The 20,663-nt window shown below is 51.5% G+C and overlaps 1 protein-coding gene across 8 annotated transcripts in view; it reads right to left on the bottom strand.

Annotated features, from left to right (window-relative positions):
• NRP2 (neuropilin 2) overlaps positions 1-20,663 on the bottom strand; it is an 83,858-nt gene that overhangs the window by 12,256 nt on the left and 50,939 nt on the right. For 4 of the 8 annotated variants that reach the window (XM_068685933.1, XM_068685936.1, XM_068685938.1 and 1 more), the window contains exons 12-15: positions 19,701-19,853; positions 10,018-10,280; positions 8,110-8,206; positions 5,735-5,776 (exon numbers count right to left, since the gene is read on the bottom strand). In XM_068685933.1, coding sequence (XP_068542034.1) covers positions 5,735-5,776; positions 8,110-8,206; positions 10,018-10,280; positions 19,701-19,853 — 555 coding nt within the window. Of the gene's footprint in view, positions 1-106; positions 4,215-5,734; positions 5,777-8,109; positions 8,207-10,017; positions 10,281-19,700; positions 19,854-20,663 lie in introns of those variants that run through there. The other 4 variants (XM_068685934.1, XM_068685937.1, XM_068685939.1 and 1 more) reach the window with 2 other exon arrangements.

The following is a 20,663-nucleotide window of genomic DNA, read 5'->3' as shown; positions in this document are numbered from 1 at the left end:
AGGTCCCGGGGCCACCTCCGGGTGCGGGGCGTGCTCCAGCGGGGCGTGCAGCCTGGTGTTTGCCAAGCCGCGTGTCAAAGCGCCTTTTCTTCCCTTTTAATTAATCAGCCTGCCTGGCTCACAATGCAAATTCCATATGCACGCTATTATTACTGTTATTTCTGGCATCAACAAATGTTTTTTTCCCTCTTTTTTTTAGCCTTCCCCAGATCAGCCGCCTGGTTTTGTCTCCGCATGGCAGATGTTGTCAAGCAGTGACAAAACTCATCACGTTCCTAATTGGAGGAAGAGCGTAATCTCAGATGGCCAAGGAAGTTACTGCAGGAGACTGGGAAAGAAATTACAGGGAGAAACATTTGTTATTCTTATGGCAAAGACAGGGAGGAAGATCTCTTTCTGAACGTGCTCGGCACACAGACCTGCTCTCGCTTCTCACTAGGTGCCCCGTCCACAGCCTCACATTTAATTACAATTTTGTAAAGCAGGGAAGGATGGGGACGATGATGCACGATGATGCATGCTGACATCCTGCGACGGCGTGGGCTGCGACATTCCACACGAGAAGCTCACGCTCTCGGCAGCTCAAGCAAGCCAGGACACCAAACTCAAGCAGGCAAACACAACCCGCCCGGCCAGGGCTGGGAAAGCAGCTGCCTCCGGGGCGCGGGGGGACGCAGCGCCCAGGCTCAGCCCAGGCAGGGTGAGCCCCTCCTGAACCCGCAGCGTGCCGGGAGGCCGGGGCACGCCACTGCTGCTGCTGCTGCTGCCCGGGTCGTGCCGGGACGGGCCGGCAGCGCACATCTGGTGCTCAGACGTGTGGGGCCTCGCTGCCAGCCCGCAGCAGCACGCACGTCCCGGGCAGGCGCGGGGAGGGGAGCGCTGGTGTTTGTGCTCACACCGCCCACGGCTGGAGAGCGGCCGGGCGCTAATCCTGCTGCACGCACTGCTCAGACCTCCCCAGCTCCGCGCGCGGGGGCGAGCTGTGAGGACCTCGGGAGAGGTGCACCTCTGCACCGCGTTTATCTACCGCTGCTTCACAGGGAACGGGGTCCTCGGGGAAGCTTTCTGAGGGGCTCGGGCTTGCTCTGCCACAGGGCACAGGCTTCCTCAGCAGGCTCAGAAGATGGCAAAGGGAAAGAACAAAATGGTGCAGGACGGACCCGACTTGGAAAGCAGCAAGGGCATCTGGCTGCCCTCCCTATACAGCCACTGGCTGCACAGTTGGGACGATGATGGCTTTTCTGCTGTTGCTAGCTGACGAGATCAGGCAAAATAACGCTTCCTCGGCTAGTCAAAAGGCTTTCCTCCACTCCCCATCTCCCCAAAACCTGGGCACAGGGAGTGAAAATCAGAACAAAAACTGCACCCCGATGCGTAGCTAAAACACCACTAAAAAACCCCCAATAAACAAAACCACCAAAGAAAACCCCCTAACCAAAACACAGAAAAACCACATGGACAAGACAAATCCTGCTTTGTAAAAGCAGGAGGCTGGGAACCACCCACATATTTGTCATTGCAGGCAAGAAATTCGGATGTCTCATGAGAAGCCTGCGCCACCCTCACCCCGTCTCACCCCAGCCGCCCCTGTCCCTGCTGTGTTGGGGGCCAGGCTGTGCCGGCGCTGGGTTGATGGGTGGAGGCAGCAGCCCCCCACCTCCTCCTGTCCCTCTGCCTGCTGCCCCACCACCATCCCTGCTGGCTCAGCGACACCTTGCCGGAGCCTGACAGCGCCGGGGCGGGGGGAGCACCGCGGGCTCACTCTCGGAGCAGGGGCCGCTGGTGTTTACACTTGGTGACAGCCTGCACTTACATCGCACCTTCCTGCAGTGAGAGAGCTGCATGACCTCCCACACGGCTGGTATGCTCGGGGTGGGGGCCTGAGGGGAGATGTGCCGTGGTACACAGCCTGTGCCCCCGACCCTTCCCGAGGCAGCGTGGTGCACCCAGATGATCCCTCTTGTGGGAAGGATCCTGCGGGGGCTCTGGAGGCTGCTGCCAGCCTGGGATGACCTCTGGTCCTCTCTGACCTGCTCCTGATGTCCCGGTGCTGCGCTGGGAGCAAGCCCAAGGGGTGCTGCGGTCACCAAGGCAGCTGGACATGGCCTCAGCCCCCGCTTCCGCACCTCACGGCCCTGCTGGGGAGATAGCAGCGTCTGGAGAGTTCATTTAGCAACTGCACTCATTAAGGAATCACACTCGCTTGTCTCCAGCTCTTAACAAAGCCAATTCCCAACATTAACGATTGTTCTTTACGCTGTCAGCCACTAAATATAGCTGCCAGTCCACTCAGCGCAGAGCTGATGTTATCTGCTCTGTTTTTACTGGCTCTGCTGCTTGCTGGAAGTTTTCTTTTATATCTGTGGAAAAGTTCTCTGCTCAGGGAGATGGAAAAAAAAAATCCATCTTCGTAACTTAATAATTCTTCCACTCCCCTTTGCCTTCCGCCACACACACACTTGCCCTTCCTCAACCACTCGCTGGGGCTCTCGTCTTACCAAAGCAATGCCTCTCTCTGTTCCTGGCCGCTCGGTGGGTGCTCTGATGAAGGCATGACTTGCGACACAGGTCAGGGGAAACCCAGCTGAATATCCCTGCAGTCTGGAGGGTTTTACGTGGGTGTGCTGCTGTGCTCACACCTCCAGCCTGGCCAGGGCCACCCCTCCTCTTCCCGGCACTGAGGGCTACGGGTGGTGATTTCTGAGCTGTGCAACAGATGTGAAAGCCCAAAACAAGCAGGAGCAAAATTCACCCTGGGAAACATGTGGAAAATCTTCTCCAGAGAGCCTCCTAGAGCAGCTTGCCCTGCTCTGCCACTGCCGTGTCACAGCTCGTGTTCCTCTCCAAAATCACTGACATAAACCGCTGCAGACAAGCACCACAGCTGGAATTTGTACAGATGGCACAGATGAAAGCAAGTGTTAAACTCATCTAATCAGAGCCGGTGTTGGCCCCAACCCCCTAATTGCTACCTGCCATTTCTCCAGGGAGATATCCCTGCCCTGACTCCGGGACACCCCATGTGGGAGAATCACCAGTCCCAAAAGTGCGTTCTCCCTGCGGTTTGTCTCCACGCTTCCTGGAAGATGTCTCTCATTTTTAGCCTGCTATTTATCTAACTCCTTGCTGCCAGCCACTTGTTATGCCTTTCCTTTCAGGGTGAGATGCATCAACTCTCAAATGGAGCGCAGTTTAAGCACACTTGACTGGTCTTCTAAGATCCCGACCCACTAGCTGGAAGATATTCCTCCCACACAATTCTCTTATTATTTGCTTTGTGATCCCGGAGCCTGCAAGGTACGTGTTTTCAGCTTTGCTCCTGAGCCACAAGAGCAAGGATTTGTTATTTTTAATGGCACCTGACTTTTTCAGCTCAACATGTAATTGTAGGAGCGGGGGCTACAGAACCATCTCAATACTTCCTTTGCCGGCTTTCCTCTCAAGCTCCTTTTTTCCTACAGCCAGGGATTTCTTCCCCTCCTTTTGCCCTATTTGTCTATTGGGCATCTGTGTCTTTCTTCACCTCATTTGTATCTATCATGCTTTCTCCAATCTTCATCATTCATTTTCACCTTTTCCCTCTGCATTTTTCTTTATCCCTGCTCATTCCATCCCTCTGTCCTATCTACTCCTGCCAAGGAACACGTGTTGGCAGGACTCTGGGGCAGACTCCATGTCAGGACACAGGAGGAGGTTCAAACTGAAGATGACACACATCACAAGCCCCAAAAGGTGAGGATGCTGTCTGCAAAATAGGTCCCAGACCAGGCCCAGGAGAACAGGGAGAGGTGGTTTGAGTGTGGACTGGTTGCGAGGCTTTGGCTTCTAGCTGAGAACATTGCAGCAGATTTTCAGTAACACCACAAGCCTGAGCAGCAGGATAAATAAGCAGCCTACCAGAGCAAGCCCAAATTCCTAGTTATTATGAGTGTAACACACAGAATAAAAGGACTGTGGTGTGTTTACCCTGCCGGGCAGCTGAACTCCACCACAACCACGCTCTCACTCCCCCTCCTCAGAAGAAGAAGGGGAGAAGAAAGTACGCTGGAAGGAAAAAAAAGGCTCACGGGTTGAGGTAAGGATAATTTAATTAAAGAGAAAAGGAAGAGGGAAAAAAACAAGCAAAGGCCATGCGGAAGCACAGAGAGAGAAAAAAAGAAATTCTCTACTTCCCATCAACGAGAGATGTTCAGCCACGTCCTGGGAAGCAGGACCTGAATACACAGAGTGGTTGTTTGGGAGGACAGACGTTTTCATACCGAGAGCCCCCCCCTCCTTCCCCTTCCCCACCTCTTATTGCTGGGTGTGACACCATACGGTACGGAATATCCCTCTGGTTGCTTTAGGTCAGCTGCCCCAGTGAGGTTCCCTCCCCAGCTCTTTCCCACCCCCAACCTGCTGGCTTTGGATTTTGGAGGGAGTCCTGGTGCTGTGCCAGCACTGCTCAGCAATAGGCACAGCACCGGTGTGACACCAGGGCTGTTGTAGCTGTGAGAGCAGAGCACAGCGCTCTGTGGGCTGCTGCAAGGAAAGTGAACTCCATCCCAGGCAGGCCCCGCACAGCCCTGTGTGTGTGTGCCCCGCTGGCAGTGCCCCGGGGAGGGAGCTGCTCCCTTGCCATGGGTCTCAGTGCCTACTTTCCATTACTTGGTGCCTGCTTTCCTGCTACTGCCACAGCTCCCAGAGCGCACACCCGCCCAACGCAGCCTTCCCCCATACAGAAATGCAGGTGCTTGTAGGGCAGAGCCCAGACGTTGCATAGACCATCAGCAGAGCGGGGGACAGAACGAGTGAGGACGCCGTGACCAGTGAAAGCAAAGGGCACGCTGACCAAAGTGGCAAAGCAACTTTCAGAGTTAAGGGCAGCCCCAAGGTTGCTCTTCATCACAGCCCATCCCCAGATGCATTTGTGAAGGGGCAGGAAGGAAAACAAAATCCAGGAACCAAAACAGGGGAAAAAAACCCAAAGAGACTAAATGGAAAGAGACTAAACTGATCTTTCCCTCAAAGTAGACAGCTTTTCCCACCCCAGAGCAAGACAAACAGCATCCCCACTGCTCAAACAGTGAAGCATTTTTTCTGAATTACCCACCTTTTATCTTACTCTGTAGGTTGGATCAGAGAAATGCCAGTTTCTATCCTTCAGGCTAGAATTAAGCTATTAAATGCACCATTTCACCTTGTTTTCCTTTTATTGACTGTCACCTTCAGAGCTTCTCACAGCAATTTGCTCTCCCACTTCTACCTCCCAATTCCCTTCCCCTTCCAAGCAGGCCGACCCCACCATCCTTCACCAGCAGCTCAAACATCACCACTGCCAGGGCATCCAGGAACTAGAGAACAGCCTTCCTCCACACATGTGTAAGTCACTGCCACCTCATTTCACTTTCAATTGGCTACTATTTTTGTTTAACTAAGTTGATAACTTTCCTTTACTCCTCTGCCTTCACATTTTGGGCTTTGCTGCTCTTCAGGAGGCCAGGTACCGCCGATGGCAGGTTTTGTGACATTGCTCAGCCCCGGGACAGTGGGACTTGTCTGTTTGCCTGCTCCCTGTCACCCAGCAAGAGCCAGAGGGTGTCACCCCCTGCTGTAGCACCAGAAGAGGTTTAGCACACACCTGCCATTTCACTGCTTAGAACATTTGCTTATTGTACAAGCAAGCACTTAACTTTCCTTTGATTTAAAAGCCCATGCCAGCAGAATGAAACCACAAAGAGAAGTGCAATTTTACCTGGAAAGTAGAAGTTCTCACCTGGGAAAGCTGTGATGGGTTCTGCAAAGGAAAACAAAAATTTAGAATTAGAGAGGGGGATATTACAGACAAGGCCACAGTTCACATCTCCACTGATCTGCAGCATCCAAAAAGAGCAGGTGTGTGGCTGTGCCCCACAGACTTGGGAGCAGTGTGGGGTGCTAGCCAGCCCCACACTGGGGAGAAACCCTGTCCTGGGCAAGAACTGACCGGGTGCAGAAAGCTTCGACTTGGGCACAAACTTCAGACAAAAAAGTGTGTTAGGTTGAGGGTCAATTGGATTCAGCTGGTTCGCCTGAGTCATCTGAAGACAATCTGGCCCAATAATGAAACTCTGAATCTCCCTAAAATTTCCAAGAACAGTCTGGTTTCTGTCTCGACTCTGGCATCATTATTCACATGGGAACTGTGTCATTTCTGAGTACCCATGCCATGTTCCTCTCCATCTCACAGTACCAATAAACAAAGGAAGTGATTTCTTCTTTTTCCAAGATACTTTGAACAAGTAATCTATTACAAATTACTGGATCTGAAAAGCAATAATCAGTGCTTATTACTGATTACTTTCTCGCAGAAGTAATAGACTTCTGATTATTTTTAGATTACTTCTGCATTATGCCTGTGAGTCACATAAGCAGACTCTGGCTCTGCTGAGTGCTATGAAATCATCACTCAAGATCAGAATGAGAAGGACACTTTTGTCAAAGGAAAAAATTATTGTGACTTATTAAAGTTCTTTCACGCTAAAAAGGAATCAGATTACTTCCCAGGGTTACATCTGAAAAACAGTAGCCTGTGCTGGAGTCAGTTATTCTCATGGCTGTGACAGAGAGAGCAGCGATGTATCTCTACTGCTTCATTATTATTTTGGTGACATCGGAAATGACCCATGATTTATGTTAAAGTTTGCAGTGGAAGCTCTTTGTTAGAAATGATCTGAAACAAACTATCCTTATTGGTTTTAAGATTCCCGTTTAACTTCCTAGAATGGGAGAAATAATTTAATGTAGCAGTTTGGTGTTATTTTTAGGACAGGGAATGCTTGAAACTTTATAATTTATTAATGCATTTGTTTTGAAATATTAAGCTTTACGTTCATGAGGCCCAATATCATGAGATACAATAACACTCGAGCTAGGTGAATTGCTGCACTCAAAAGAAGCCAGATAGGAAATGCTCTTTGTGTTAATCATCAGTCTTGCTTCTCTTTAATGCCATAGAAGGCAAGGGATTAAAACACTGCTGTCAAGCCTTAATACGGGGAATTTGACATATGGAGCATTAGCTCCTTTGGCAGATAGGAGACCAGCAGAGTTCAAAGCATCAAAGGAACCGGGACCTACGGTGCTCAAGAGCGTCTCCGGGGCAGTCCTGCTCCTCTGTTCTATTATTAATGCTGGCTCCTGCACCATCCTCACCATCACCTGCCTGCCCAGGGCAGCAAGCGATGTGCCCAGCCCTTCCCGGGTACCAGTCATCCCGTGCCTCTTTCCCTGAGACACACACCTCAGAGGGAGCGCCCATCCCACTGAGGGTAGGGGGCACCAGGACACTCCCCTCCCTCAGTGGAGTTTGCAGGGGTTTCATAGTGAGGCCTGCCTCCCCCAGGGTACGCAGAAGAGCAGGGTGGGGTGTCCCTCCTGTGGGCAGCCTTCAGCATGAATCCCACCGACTGAACACAGCTGGTCCCATCCTCAGCTGGGCGGGCTCTAAGTCCACATCCAAACTAGATGGTGAGCAGAGCCATCGGAGTGTGTGTGTGGATATGCCAGCTAGAGGAACAGGGCAGGGCAACTGCTCCACCAGCACCAAACTGCTAAAATACCTCTTTCCCTCCCTCTCTCCCTCTCAAAGTCCTCTCTGTCTTTCACACTGAGTGAACCTACTTGGCTTTTGGCCTGGTTTGGGGAATGGTGAATAATTCTAGGACAAGAATGTCTTTTGTTATTCTGTTAGCATCGCTGTAAAACCCCTCTGCTATTTTATTTCTTATTAGAGAAGACTCCTTTTGAACTCATCAGCTCCTCTAAGCATGTAATATTGACTGACAGCTGGTTTCTTTTGTCCAGTACTTTCCTTTTAAATTTGGTGCATGTCCTTATCACACAGAACAGTCTTTGGTAACCCTCAGCTGCTCTTTCAGCTTTGCACAGCAGCAATGTGCTTCCTGCCTGTCACACCAACACAGTCAGAGATCCCTGTCCCCCAGGGACTGATTTCCCCCCTCGTTTCTTCCAGGGGCAAGGAAAACGCCAGCTAAGATGCAGAAACTGCCGGTAACTAACAGCACAGGAGTGGTGGCTGATGTGAGCACAGGCTCCCCAGCCCCGGCTGCCCGCGCTCCCCGCACGTACCCATGCAGTTCTCCAGTGGGATGTCGGTGCCCAGCCGGATGTCATCCAGGGCGAGCTCTCCCGAGTGGCCGCTGCGTATAAATCCCTCAAACACTATCTGTGGGAAATCGAGAGAGAAATGTCAGCGTCAAGCTGGGACACGGGGAGTGGCTCCAGCTCCCGAGGGAGAGGGCAGGAAATCTGCTCCTGGCCTTCCCTGCCCACCTGCGGGGAACTGAGGCCAGTCCTGCTTCCTTCCCCTGCCTCTGCCACTCCTGTCCTGGGGAAAGCTGCTCTGCAGGGGTGGGTTTGCAGGGAGATTGCTACCTGTCCTGGCAGCACTCAGCTTGCAATTTGCTCAATTAAATGCCTCTCACGTGGAAGGAAAGCTCAGTGAATCGATGTTCAGCACTGGAGGCCACCTCCTCCCCTTCTGCACAAATGATGCGAGCGGCACAACACTGACTTACAGCAGCAGCAGATTTGGGCTGTGGTGTTAATAGAGGCCCCACAACCGGGCCACAATCAGAAAAAAGTTAGGAAAGGGCACGAAACTCACAGCTACATTAACTGTAAAGTGCTGTTCCCATCAACGTTACATAAGAAGTATTGAAATGTTACAGAAGGGTCAATTTATTCCTGCTTAATCACAGGCAAAATATATTTACAAAAATAAATAGAGTCGTTAGCTCTAAGAACTGCTGAGTGGAGAGACTTGCATTATTTACATAATGATGCTGTTATTTAGCTAATGCCTGTATATTCATGTTTAATGCACAAAGTAGTCAGCCAGTGCCCATCATTCTTATCTGTAGGCATATTGTGTTTACTGGTATTTTATTAAAAAGCCAGACAAACACATGCAAACGAGCCACGCAGCCCCAGTGCAAAGCTTTAGCTGTACATCTCCCTGCCTTCTGCTGAGGGTGCAAATAAATTCCTGGGGCTATGTATGTCACAGATCTCTTCCCACCCAGACTTGTGCCTACCTGTGACAAGACCTCCCCCCAAATCCAGGTGTCTGTGCACAGGACATGTCAGAGCCATTGGTCCCAAGCACAGGTCACTGGCCCCCGTGGAAGGCAGTGTTTTGGAGGGGTGGGTGGCCTGAGGGCTGCACCTCCCTGGGTTGGGGCTGGGAGCTGGCCGGAGCAAGGCTCCCCACTGGGGTGGTTGTGGAAGTGCTGCCTCCAGCCCATGAGACCCGTGCTTCTGTCCATGTTTGACAGAGCTGGGTACTTTGCTGCTGATGCTCACTCATCAGCGACAGCAGCAGCCCAGGCTCCCTGGCAGACAGGCGCTGCCTGGAGGGGTCCAGCTGCACCACAAGCACCCCAGGATGCTGCCTCTCTGCGGGGTGCTGCCCGTGAACCTCCCCCACCGATCTCCTGACTGCAGGATTGGGCCCTGATCCTGACCCACAGTGCTGCACCCAGCCCTCTGAGCTGCTCTGAGGTATCCAAGCAGGGGGGTCCCACGTCAGTCCCCGTTTCCCCTCCTTTCTCCCATGCCCAGGCTGCAGAGGGGTTGCTTGCTGGACTTGCTCCCTGTGCAGCATGCCTGCCTCTGGTCTGGCTGTCTGACTGCCATCAGAAAGGGGGGAAATGCACAGAATGGAATCAAAATAAAAAAGAAAAAAAAAAAAAGAAGGAAAAATATTTGCAAAGTGGGAGATTTGAGGAATATAAAAGGCAACAGGCTGAACAAAGGCCCGAGTCTGTGCAGAAGACAGGCACTGTCTGAATAACAAACAGTGTCGTTTAGTTACTATAGTAACCCACGAAACACAATGCAAACAGCCCCACTCAGCCACATTCCCTAATGATGAATGGGCCCTGGCTCTGCACCGCTGCAGTAAGGATGCTGGAGATGCTGCCTGGCTCCACACCTGCCCCGAGCACCTTACCCGGTGCTCCATGTCCCCCTTACCCGGTATTCCATGTCGTAGCTGGGCAGGATGATGCGGCCTTCCCTCCACTCCTCCCCTTGGTCCTCTGTGATGACCCACAGCGCCTTGTGCTCCTGGCTGGCCTCCCGCCAGACCCGCAGCATCACCCCGTTGCTGCCCCATGCCTGGTAGTGGAACACCATGCAGACGGCGCTCCGGGGCAGATAGATGGTGGGGCTGACGAGCCGGGCACGCTGGCCTTCCCTCCTTCCACTGCTCTGCAGCTGCAGGTAATTCCTGCCATCTGTTCAAGGAAGAAGACATGGATACATTATTTCATGTGGCCACTTGCAACAAGTGTCTCACCTCCTGCTGGGTGGCTTTGGCACTGCTCAGCAGGTTCCCGTGCCTGCTCCCGGTATGCGACCAGGAGGTGCTGCAGGACTGGGGTCTCACACCAGCACCCTGTGTGTGTGCAGCCAGGAGCATGCCTTCCCCACCCACCTCTGCCAGCTGGTGGGAGACCCACAGCCACAGAAAGCAGAAAGCCAAATGCTGACATGGGAGAAATCAAAGAGTAGTTAGAGGAACGGAAGTCATGGTAATGATATCGGAGGGGAAGTTGCATTTATTCTGAGAATTTGCTCGGTGAACACACCTGAGGTGGGGGGTTTTCTAACCACAAGGGTTGAAAATTCATCTTGGGATGGGGTCTCATGACATGGCCTTCCTGCCTCTTTTCATCCCCAGCAATAAATACTCCTCCTCAGCGAGGATCTCGCTGACAATTTTGTTTTGAGGATATCCATGAGAAAATGAAAGCCTGGCTCTTGTTTTTTCCATAATGCAACAAAACAGGCCCTTAAGCATAGCCCAGAGTCCCAGTGAGTGAAGTAAGCACAGGTGACATCTGGGTAGCTGCAGACTTGAAGGCGGCTGAGAGACTGCAGGGGATTCACTTTCTTTAATGTCATTTTTAAAATTGTGCCATGCTTTTTGTCAGTCCTCGGGGAGGAGATTTGGTACATTTGATATCTCAGGAGATGCTTGATCTGAATACAGATAGCAGCAAAGGACCACAGATAAAAATACCCGGGCATGGCTGGTTTGGTCTGGAATCAGTGATTTCCAATCCTCTCTGATGAGAAGTCCCCTCAGGAGTTTCCCATTTGAAGCCTGGACTCCTGAAGCCTGTCGGCACAGACTGAAAGCCAACCATGTAGCTGATCTGATCCTTCCCTGACCTCTCCCCATCATGATCAGCGGCGTGGCATGGTCCCTTGGGTTGCTCTGACTGCAGCGTCTGCAGCACGAGGTCAGGCAGACAAGCCAACGACAGATGTTGCTGCACTTCGCATTCATTCAACAGAGAGACGAACACGCTTACTGGTGCAACCGGTGCTTGATGCCAGCACGTGTAGGGTTACCCCTGCTGCAGGCCATGCCTGAGGGTCTGTCGCTTCCTTCCCCCACACCTCATCCCACTGCATTTGATGGGCAAAGCTCTGAGCAGCAGCCTGCTTCTTGCTTGCCCTGCTCCCTCCGCTGCTTCAGCGCCCGCGGCAATGGCTGAAGAGCAGTGTCTAACTGAGAGTGCTTGAAAGCGCACCCAAAATACCTTGAAAACTTGAAACACAGAGAGACCTGAACTTAGAGCCCAGCTCCTGAACACTGACAGACAGAACCCATCCAGAAAACTGGAGCTGACCTCACTGGCACCGCAGCAGTTGGGTGACATCCCAGCCTGAGTGACCTGTGTCGGTGGCTGCACAGCCACCGGCCTGCTGCACGCTCGTCACTGCCAGAGAGATGGGCTGGAACAAGCACCGTGAGCCACACAGCTTTCTGAAATAAATGTAGGGCAAGAGAGCAGAAAGCCTTGCCATCACGCTGCTCCTGGGATGTATGACCAAAGTACCGCAAAAGCGTATCCACTCCATATGAACTTTCAGGGATTTTGCTGCATGAAGGACAAATCTGTCTCTGACTGGCCACATAAAGACAGAGCAACATTTTCCAGCAATATTTTTCAGCACCTGCAAAATGCACTTGGGTCACTTGGCACTTTATGCCAACAAACATTAGCAGAAAAAAAGATGAAAGCATGTTTTCCCACTCCTGCTCGAGTGAATCACTTGAGAAAGTACCATGCCGTTCTCTAATGGAGGAGTGTTCTTGTGATTTACCTCAGAGTGCTGGTGGTGCAGGAGGAGATGTGGGAGATAAACAAGTGGAGGAAGAAAAAAAAAAGAACGAGCTGTACTCCATGCCTGAGCAGCGATAAGGCATAATAAGTCATCAAGGTCTCCTGAATTAAAATCCTCTTTCTGTAATTCACTACAAGCCTCTTCAAAGAAAAAAGCAACAACAACAAGAAAAAAGCAGCAACAAGCAAGGTGGAAGAGCAAATCAAACTACGATTACACAATTATCTCACAGCTGAAAGGGTCTCACAGGCAAGTCCTTACTAAAAGCACCAGCCAGGCTCAACAATGATCAAATCCAGATCCTCCGTGTTCACGACTGACTTTTGTGGTGCCAGGATCTAGGCAGCCTGATTGCGCAGGGGGACGCGAGCCATCCTTGGATGCACCCAAAGCTGGTCACAGGGGACTGTGTTAACTGTGCAGCTGGAAACCCCTCGTGATCAGTACCTGTGTCACTGCCTCGGCCTGGCCTCACACCACCCCGGCCGGCAGAAGAGCTTTAGCATGAGAGCCTGCCTGTCCCTGAGTCACATCTCTCCTGCCAGGGACGAAAGTGAACTTGCGTGTGTTACCACACTCTCCTGCTCCTGATAACAGCCTCTGGAGGAGACAACTGGGCAGAAGCAGACACGACTTTCTGTGTCATTTGAAGATGAAATGGCTGGATCGCTCTAATGGCTGGTTGGACCCTCTGAAGAGCCCCAGGAATTTGCTGAGACTGACTGAACCAGGGCTCTGTGGAGCTGATTGTTGGAACCGCACGTGGGAGCCTGGAGGTTCCAGCAGTTGCTGTTTGATACAGTAAATGGAAGGCTTTGGCACAGAAAGCACCTGAAAGGCTGATTTCCCCTGCTAAAACGCTTGAAGGGAGTCTTGCAATGATTAGCTGATCAATTCTTCCAGGATCAGAAATGCATTTTCATCTCTTTCCCAGAACTTTGCTGCGCAGCCTGTGCTCCAGCTCATGCGGCCGTCGCAGCCCCCACCCAGGTGGCACTGGCAGCTCACAATGCGGCTCGGAGGAAGGCAGGGCAAACCTGCTCAGGCATTTTAACCTACTGCTGCTTCTGCAACTGAGGCTACTGCGCAAATCTCATGGAAGATTTATGGGTTCATCTGGACGTAGAGGAGCCAGAGGAGCGTGAACGTGCAACCATCCCCAGCCAGCCGATGGTGGAGGCACTTGTACGTGCATGGCAGAGTGTCCCAGATAAATCACCAGCCGGGCCCTGCAAATAAACCATCTGGCCAACGCGGTTTCCTCTTGGCGTGCCTGTCCCCTCCTGCTAGCAAGCCATCTGAGAGGCCATTAGGGGCAGCGGGGGATGAAGCCTTGCACTTCAGGTCAGGCTGCAGCCACGAGCACGGCAGCCGCTCCCTCCCCAAGGTCAGCCTGCCTGTGTGCTTGGGTCCTGCACGTCTCAGCCCCTCTCCTGAGAAACATGCTCTCCCTCATCGGTCTCGGCAGCACATCTGGAGGTTTTCCAGCAAAACGTGTTGGGCAGGATGTACACAAGCAATTACCCAGGCTGCAGGTTCCCCTAGCATTTCCCCCTCACTGGATATTGCTGACTTACAGCTGCTGCTCCTATGGATGCCCCATGCTGAATTGCCTTCACTTACATCCCTCCAAAGGTCACCGCACTCTTCTTTATTGCAGAGCTTGTTTTAGGGTGTGTTTTAGTAACACCATTGCAGCCTACCGGTAGCCACCTCCTGTCTGCCAAATCCCCGTGTTACATCTTCGCTCCAGGCCCTGCCCGCTCCCTGCACAGCCACAAAAGCCACCTTGGACCAGGGGGACATCCCAGTGGGGCCTGATCCTGCTGTCCCCGGGAGCTGGAGGCCGCAGCAGCCCTCACCCATCCTGGGGGAACAGAAGAGCTCAGATCCCCCCCGTGGCTGCTGGGTGCTCTGGTAGCAGGGGATGACAGCCACATGAATATGCAGATTGAAATTGGGTACTTATTATATTTTTATTTTTTTTGGCAAATCATGCAAATTCACCTCAAAAGGCTGCCACTGTAATTGCAGTGACAGGCCTCTCCTCAATGACAGACTTTCATTTACGGAGGGAAATCAATCCTCCGTAAAACTAATATTTATATTAACTAGATCAGTGCGTCTGCAGGAAAATCCCCTCAATTTTGATTATGTGTTAATTAGCCTGCCAAGTCCTTGCCATTTCAGTCTCTAAATCAGTTCAGGGAAAGGCATAAAACCCCACACCTGCCCAGAACCAAGCCCTCAACCTCCACGTCGGAGCCTTTCTAATGGATAGGCCATTACATCCTCTCTCTTAATTAAGCCTCGTGTCCTCTACAGCGTGGCACAATTGCGAGTCCTACGACCTCCCTCGGAGAGTGCAGGGAGGGCACAGTGTCCCTGACGAACCAAATGCCAATTAGAGCCTGACATTTATGCTAAGTGAGCCGCTCACCGCCACGCGGCGTCCACCTCCAGCCCGGCAGGCACCGTGCGTGCTGCTACATGAAAGGGTGCGCGCGGACCCACCTGCGCCCGGCTTTTGTGCATGCACAATTAAAGGCATTAACCCACTGAGCGAGCGCTTCCACCGCGTACGCCGTGCAGCACAGCTTGCTCACCTGCTTTTCTGCTTGCTCGCTCACGCGTGCTTTTCCGAGTCAGGCTCTGTGACTCATGGGCTGCTAAGGCATGGCTGCGAAGCTCCAGAGAGATGTACACGCTAAGGTTTGAGAGACTGCTGCTTGCTTTTCACAGAGTATTCCAGCTTGGTTTCATAGCCAGCATGTGTCATGGGCTTTTGGGTCCAAAAAGTGACTAAGGACTCAGAAAGGTGGGCAAAGAATAAATGGGTAAGCTCAAGAGGAATGGTTTCTTCAGCACAGGGACAGACAGCGGCCATGCCCCTTTTCTCATGAATGGGCACGAGAGCGCCAAAGCCTGGCCTCAGCTTGGCCCTAGCCTGAGCCCAGGGGACTGGCAGAGCCCGGCCACTGCTCATCAAACCTCCCGTGACCTGAGGCCAGGGCATCCCAGCTCCATCACGCCGCAGGGAAAGCCAAGGCACAAATGACTTTTTAGGGTTTGCTGTCCTCACTCTGCAAACCAGGGGAAGAAGACCCTTGAATAGCTTTGCTGAGATGCAGTCTGCACCCCACGTGAGGCGAGCAGGGAGAAACAGGGACAGGTATGTGGTCTCCTTCCCACAGCATGCAGCTGCTCACTCATGGCACAGAAGTGCTTGACCTTCACACCACCCCATGCTGTAAAACTCCCTCCTGCTTCAAAGGGGACAAGATTTACCCAAGAGTTCAAAATGTGTCCCCAGGGCACAAGCCCTGAGAGTAGACCCCATGACAGTAAGTGCAGACCCAGTCCAGTCCAGTCCCACTCCATTAACACCACAAGAACCTTTCTGCTGGTTTGGGCAGAGCAAGATCAAGGCCTTCAGGCAGAAGTTCTCATAGATTGCAGAAAAAATATAAAACCTCCTCCTTGAAAGATCCCATGGGAAAAACACGGGAACGGTAAAGGGTCACCGTCAGCTTAAAAACAGCTCAGCATTTGTTTTCCTTATAAAATAAGCTCTTACAAAACTTCAGAGCTCTGCAAACATTCCTCTGCTGGAAACGCTTTGAAACAAATAAACCTTTCCCTGCAGTGCCTGCAACCCGAATGAGCAGCATTCCTCGCCCTCAAAGGCAGCAAGGCCACGGCCCACAACAGACGCTCTCAGTGGGTTTCTGCAGCCCATCCCAGGACCTACATGTTGGGAGAGCTACAAGATTAAAATTGTTTCTTCTGCTCTCACACACAGCCTCCAGGGCCTGAACAACACGGGGTTCACAGGGCTCTGGTCAGATGTGAAGCAGCGCGTGCTAGAGGTGCAGATGCCACGGTGCTTTTCTAGGATCACGAGGTATTTACAAAATGACTGCAAGAAAAGGAGAAGGGAAAAAACAAGCAAAACACACCTAATCCAGCTTTTCAGGAGTAGCTTATTAGTGTAGCACCGAGAGCAATGCAACTGCACCTGCCAGCTAGGGATGTGACTGACGATCTGTACAGCCTTCAGGACCAAGCCTTGTGGTGAAATTCAAAGACCGTGAAGAGTTAAAGTGCCGAACTTACCAACCCAGATTTATTTTCAGGTCCTTAAGACCTCTGTCGTGACACCAATGGCATATTGCCATTGCGTGCAGCAGGAGACAGGAACCTTCATTGAAACCTGAACTTGTTGCTCCCTGAGGCTTGCTAGGTGCAGCTCTCGGGAATCCTTTTACAGATGGGAAGCATCTGAAAATCCGCAGAGGGAAAAATCCTGGCAATCTCTCACGGGGGCATAGGAAAGGGAGCAAGAGTATTTTTCAGGCTTGCAAAGGGCAGGGTTACAGCTGGAACCACGCTAGGTTTCTGCTGAGTTGGGCACTTTGGGTCCACGTTCACCAACGGGGTCCCCAGACATGTAACGGGAGCCTGCACGAGAAGACGTGGAGCTAATCCACGGTGCGAAGAGCCCAAGGAACACAGGGCTAAAAAAAGAAATGCAGAGCTGCCTGAAAGAGTATCTTGGAAATAAAAATAGTGGAACGAGAGCAGTGGGTGTCTTGTCAGTCTCGAGAAGAAGTTCTCTGCGCCAAAGACAAGGAGGAATTGCATGCAGCACATAAAATGAAATCAGGAGATATCTGAGGAATTCAGGCCTGTCTCTCAGCAGATTTTTCTAATCAAGTGCCTCACAGAGGATATTTCAACATGGTCATTTCCTTCCCCCTCTCTCTCATGCAGACTGAGCCAGGGCTCCTCCTTTCATTATTATTTTTTCCATTTAATTTTAATTTTTGTTTTGCCATTTTCAGAAGAAACAGAAACACATCCCACATGGCTCTTAAAGGCACAGCACATTTCCTTGCTACCGTGGAGCAGCCGCGGGCTCCAGCCAGGGCCAGCACCTTTAAATGAAAGCAAATTGGGCTCCAGCGGCTCTGAGTTCCTGTTAGCTTCTGCCCTGCCTCTAAACCAAGCACAGCTGCTCTCCTTCACCCAACTGCTCACCCTGGGGTGGGGAATTCACAAGAAAAGACCACCCCGAACAAGGGCTTTTCATTCCTTGTTCCCTGGAGTCTGCGGATGAATTTTGTAAGTAGAAACAAAGTGCTGGAGGGAGTGCGAGGGAAAGCCAGGAGAAGAATGAGGGAGTGTGAACCAAACAATGCTTCGATTCTGTCCCTGCCGAGGGGCTAGAGCTGCCTTTTTTTCATGTTTCTCGAAGGTTTTTTTTTAAAAAGCTGTGCAGGGAAGAAAAAAGCAAATAGTTGTTTCCCTTCGTGTCTCGTCCTCTTAACTTCTTTGAGCAGGACCCTTCCCCTCTGCGGCCCTGTGTTGTGTGGGCAGGGCAGAAGCAGGGCTGTGTCCCTCACCCACCTAGCTGATGTCTCTGGCAGTGCCAACACCCACCCCTCAGCCTGCGGCTAGTGTCACAGCCATGGCTGCTCAGGATGTGACCAGAGCGAGGGACACCTCTGTTGCTTCAGAGCCTGGCTCTGCGTTGCCGTGAGCAGCTGGATACCTCCCCACCAGCTGAGGTGACCCACTGGGGGCTCGGAAACTCTTTTGTTCCTGCTCTGGTGCTGTCTTCCTCAGTGGCCACAGACAAATCACTTCAGCCCCCTGGAGCTGCCACCTCCTCCCCTTCCTCTGCCTGTACGGACCGTGACTTCCCGGGCACGCGCCCATCGGAGCTTCCTGCTGCAGGACACAGCCCCCAGCCGGATCACTGAACTCAGCAGGACAAAGTCCTCCTGGCTGCAGCAATGAGGCCTGGCGATTCCTAACTAAGAAAGAGAAGAAAGGGTAGACGAAGGGTGAAAAACAGAACCGCGTGCTGAGATGTCTGAGGAAGCATCAGGCTCTCCCGGGCTGTGCATGCACATACACACACAGTCTTCTAAGAAACTATGGCCAACTAATTGTAGGGAGACTCGGGGGAGAGGAAATGAAATGAAAAATTGAGTCTGAGTTATAAAAATAAGTAATTTTTATCCTACTTGCAGGAGGCTTATATTAATTAAACATTATTACAGTGAATGAGATGGGGAGGGTTATTAAGTCTGGGGCTGGCTGTAAGTGTTCTCTCCTGTTGCCTGAGGCTCCACTGATCTCCAGATATTAATCTTCTAAAGCACTCAAATGCTGAAGAGATAAACACTTGAAATATGAAAATGTTTTTCTCCACAGCAGACACTGTGACCCTATGTCACGCCAAAGAATTTGTCAGATGTCCGTATAGGCTGCACTTAGGGCATGACTGTGTCTCTTAGAAAAATGCTGGGCACCTCAGGAGCCGAAGAGAAAAATGATGTGTGCATTTGTGTGGGGGTGATTTGTGTGTGGAGATGTAGCAGATTCTCCTCTTCCCATATGTTTCTGGAATACATATTTTCCTCTTTAGCACTGCCTACCAGGTGTTGGCTGCACGGCTTTCCAACTGGCTGGCGGCACTGCCAATCTGGCCAGTGCCTCTGCCAGGTGGCTAACAGGTTCTCCTGAATGTTTGCATCTCGAGACTCAACCTTCCTGGGGTGGGCGGGGAGAGCAGGGGGGAGCCCGTGGCACACACCGCTCCCTGGGCACGCGGAGGGCTGACGCCGGAGTCACCGGGCACAGGGCTGAGCCGAGGCAGGTAGGATCAGCCAGCTCTCCCTGGGAGAGCCTCGGGCTGCCAAGGCACTGAACACAAGTGCAGAGAAGAGATGGTACAGTGACACAGGGTACTGCCATACGGAAATCAGCAACTGTCCTTCATGCCACCCATGCCACCAAGTCAAGGAGGGTAAGGAAAGAGCACTAGTCCCAGAGCGAGCTCCGAGATGAGAAGCTGAAGAGCTTGATCTATCAACCACACCGCCAGAGGCAGGCCCCTTTCCATGCCAGCACATCTCAGTGAGGTCCTCCATAAATTAGGTTCTGCCACACACATGCAAATCTTCTGCTTTCAAAGCACAGAAGAGAAAAAGAGCAAAAGTCAAACAGCAAGAAGCTGGCATATTTCTGCATTCTTAGGGCTTACATCATCCTTCACTTAGGGGAGCCTATGCAAGCCCCGAGAGCAGAATAGCTGAAGTCTATATGCAATCTGAGCAACATATGGGAGGAAGAAATGCACCTCTAACAAAAGAAGAAATGCATTCTGGGGAAAAATAACTTTGGGTCCTATGGAGAACATTTGGATCAGGACATGGAACAAAGCATGGACTAGCCTACACAGTCACAGGGGATTCAAAGCCCAGTGTCTGCTTCAAGACTATCTCAAGAGGATAGTTAGTACAGCGCAGTGCCAGCAGTCACAGTCCTATAAATAAGTCATGAACCCATAAAACAAAGCATCTGAAAGCTTCCACAAAAGAAAACATTCAGCTCTGCACAGCCTTCACAACTCTTAATAGCTGTGCAATAATCAGCCATGCTGTTCACATGGAGAAAGGCCCATCAGCTCCCTCTTCCCTACGTTGGTATGGTATTAATCATCTTACCAGGCACGGTCTCGGGACTTGCTTCAGAGTTGCCAATCCAGGTGCTCGTAGGCTGAAAAGACCACGTGTACCCCGTTGCCAAGTCGTGTGACCAACCACATAGGTCTTCAGGGAGATCAAAGTTGCAATTGAAGTTTGCAGGGAGATGGAAATCTTACAAAGAGAAACAGAAGCGAAATAAACTTGAATTAAAAAAATGACCTACCCACAAAGGGTTGCTATTTAAAAAACAGCCCCAAACTAAAATAGCTAGCAAGCCATAAATACTGAAGAAAGCATGAAATCTCACTCACACTGATGCTTTTAACCTATCTCACATTTCGTCAGCTCCAGGGATCAGCCTTAAGGTCTGCATCATCAAAATGCTCACACCACATCCCGCGGCTAATCCACCAAACTAAGCAAATATAACAGCAAGTACCAAATGCTTCCAGACTCTAATCAGCACCTTCTCTTCATCCCCTAGAGTGGTCAAATATTAAATGCCTTCTTAAATGTCAGGGAAGAGTACTTCCTGAGTGCCCCTGTACTCATCAGTTCCTGCTCTGGCTCCAAAAGGAGAATCTCAAGTGCTCCAAAAACCCAGCTCCTGAGTGACAGATCTAGCCACTTGCACCAGACGGGAGCTGTCTGTCAACGTGGTGAGCTGTCACTCACTGCTTCCTACCTTGTCGTGGAAATGCTACCAGGGGAAATGTGGGGCCACTATGAGCTCAGGCTTTTGGATTCTGAGTGAAAGGAGACAGCCTCTATTTCTAGCTCTGCTATGGACTCACCACATGGTCTTTGGGCGCGTCATTTAACTTTTTATCTGTGAAACAGGAGCAGAGCTAATCCCTCTGTGTCAAGAGCTTTAAAAGCTCTGGAGAGCCTTCCTGCAGAGACAAGTCTGTGGGCAGGAGGGCACATGCCAGGGGCTGCATGTAGCAGCGAGGCAGCTGCTGGCTCCTTCAGCAGGGGAAG

The sequence above is a fragment of the Anas acuta genome, chromosome 6 (genome assembly GCF_963932015.1).
Source record: "Anas acuta chromosome 6, bAnaAcu1.1, whole genome shotgun sequence".
In the NCBI taxonomy this organism is placed as follows: Eukaryota; Metazoa; Chordata; class Aves; order Anseriformes; family Anatidae; genus Anas; species Anas acuta.
Note: the sequence above shows the minus strand (reverse complement) of the source record. Positions and strands in the feature narration are given on the sequence as shown.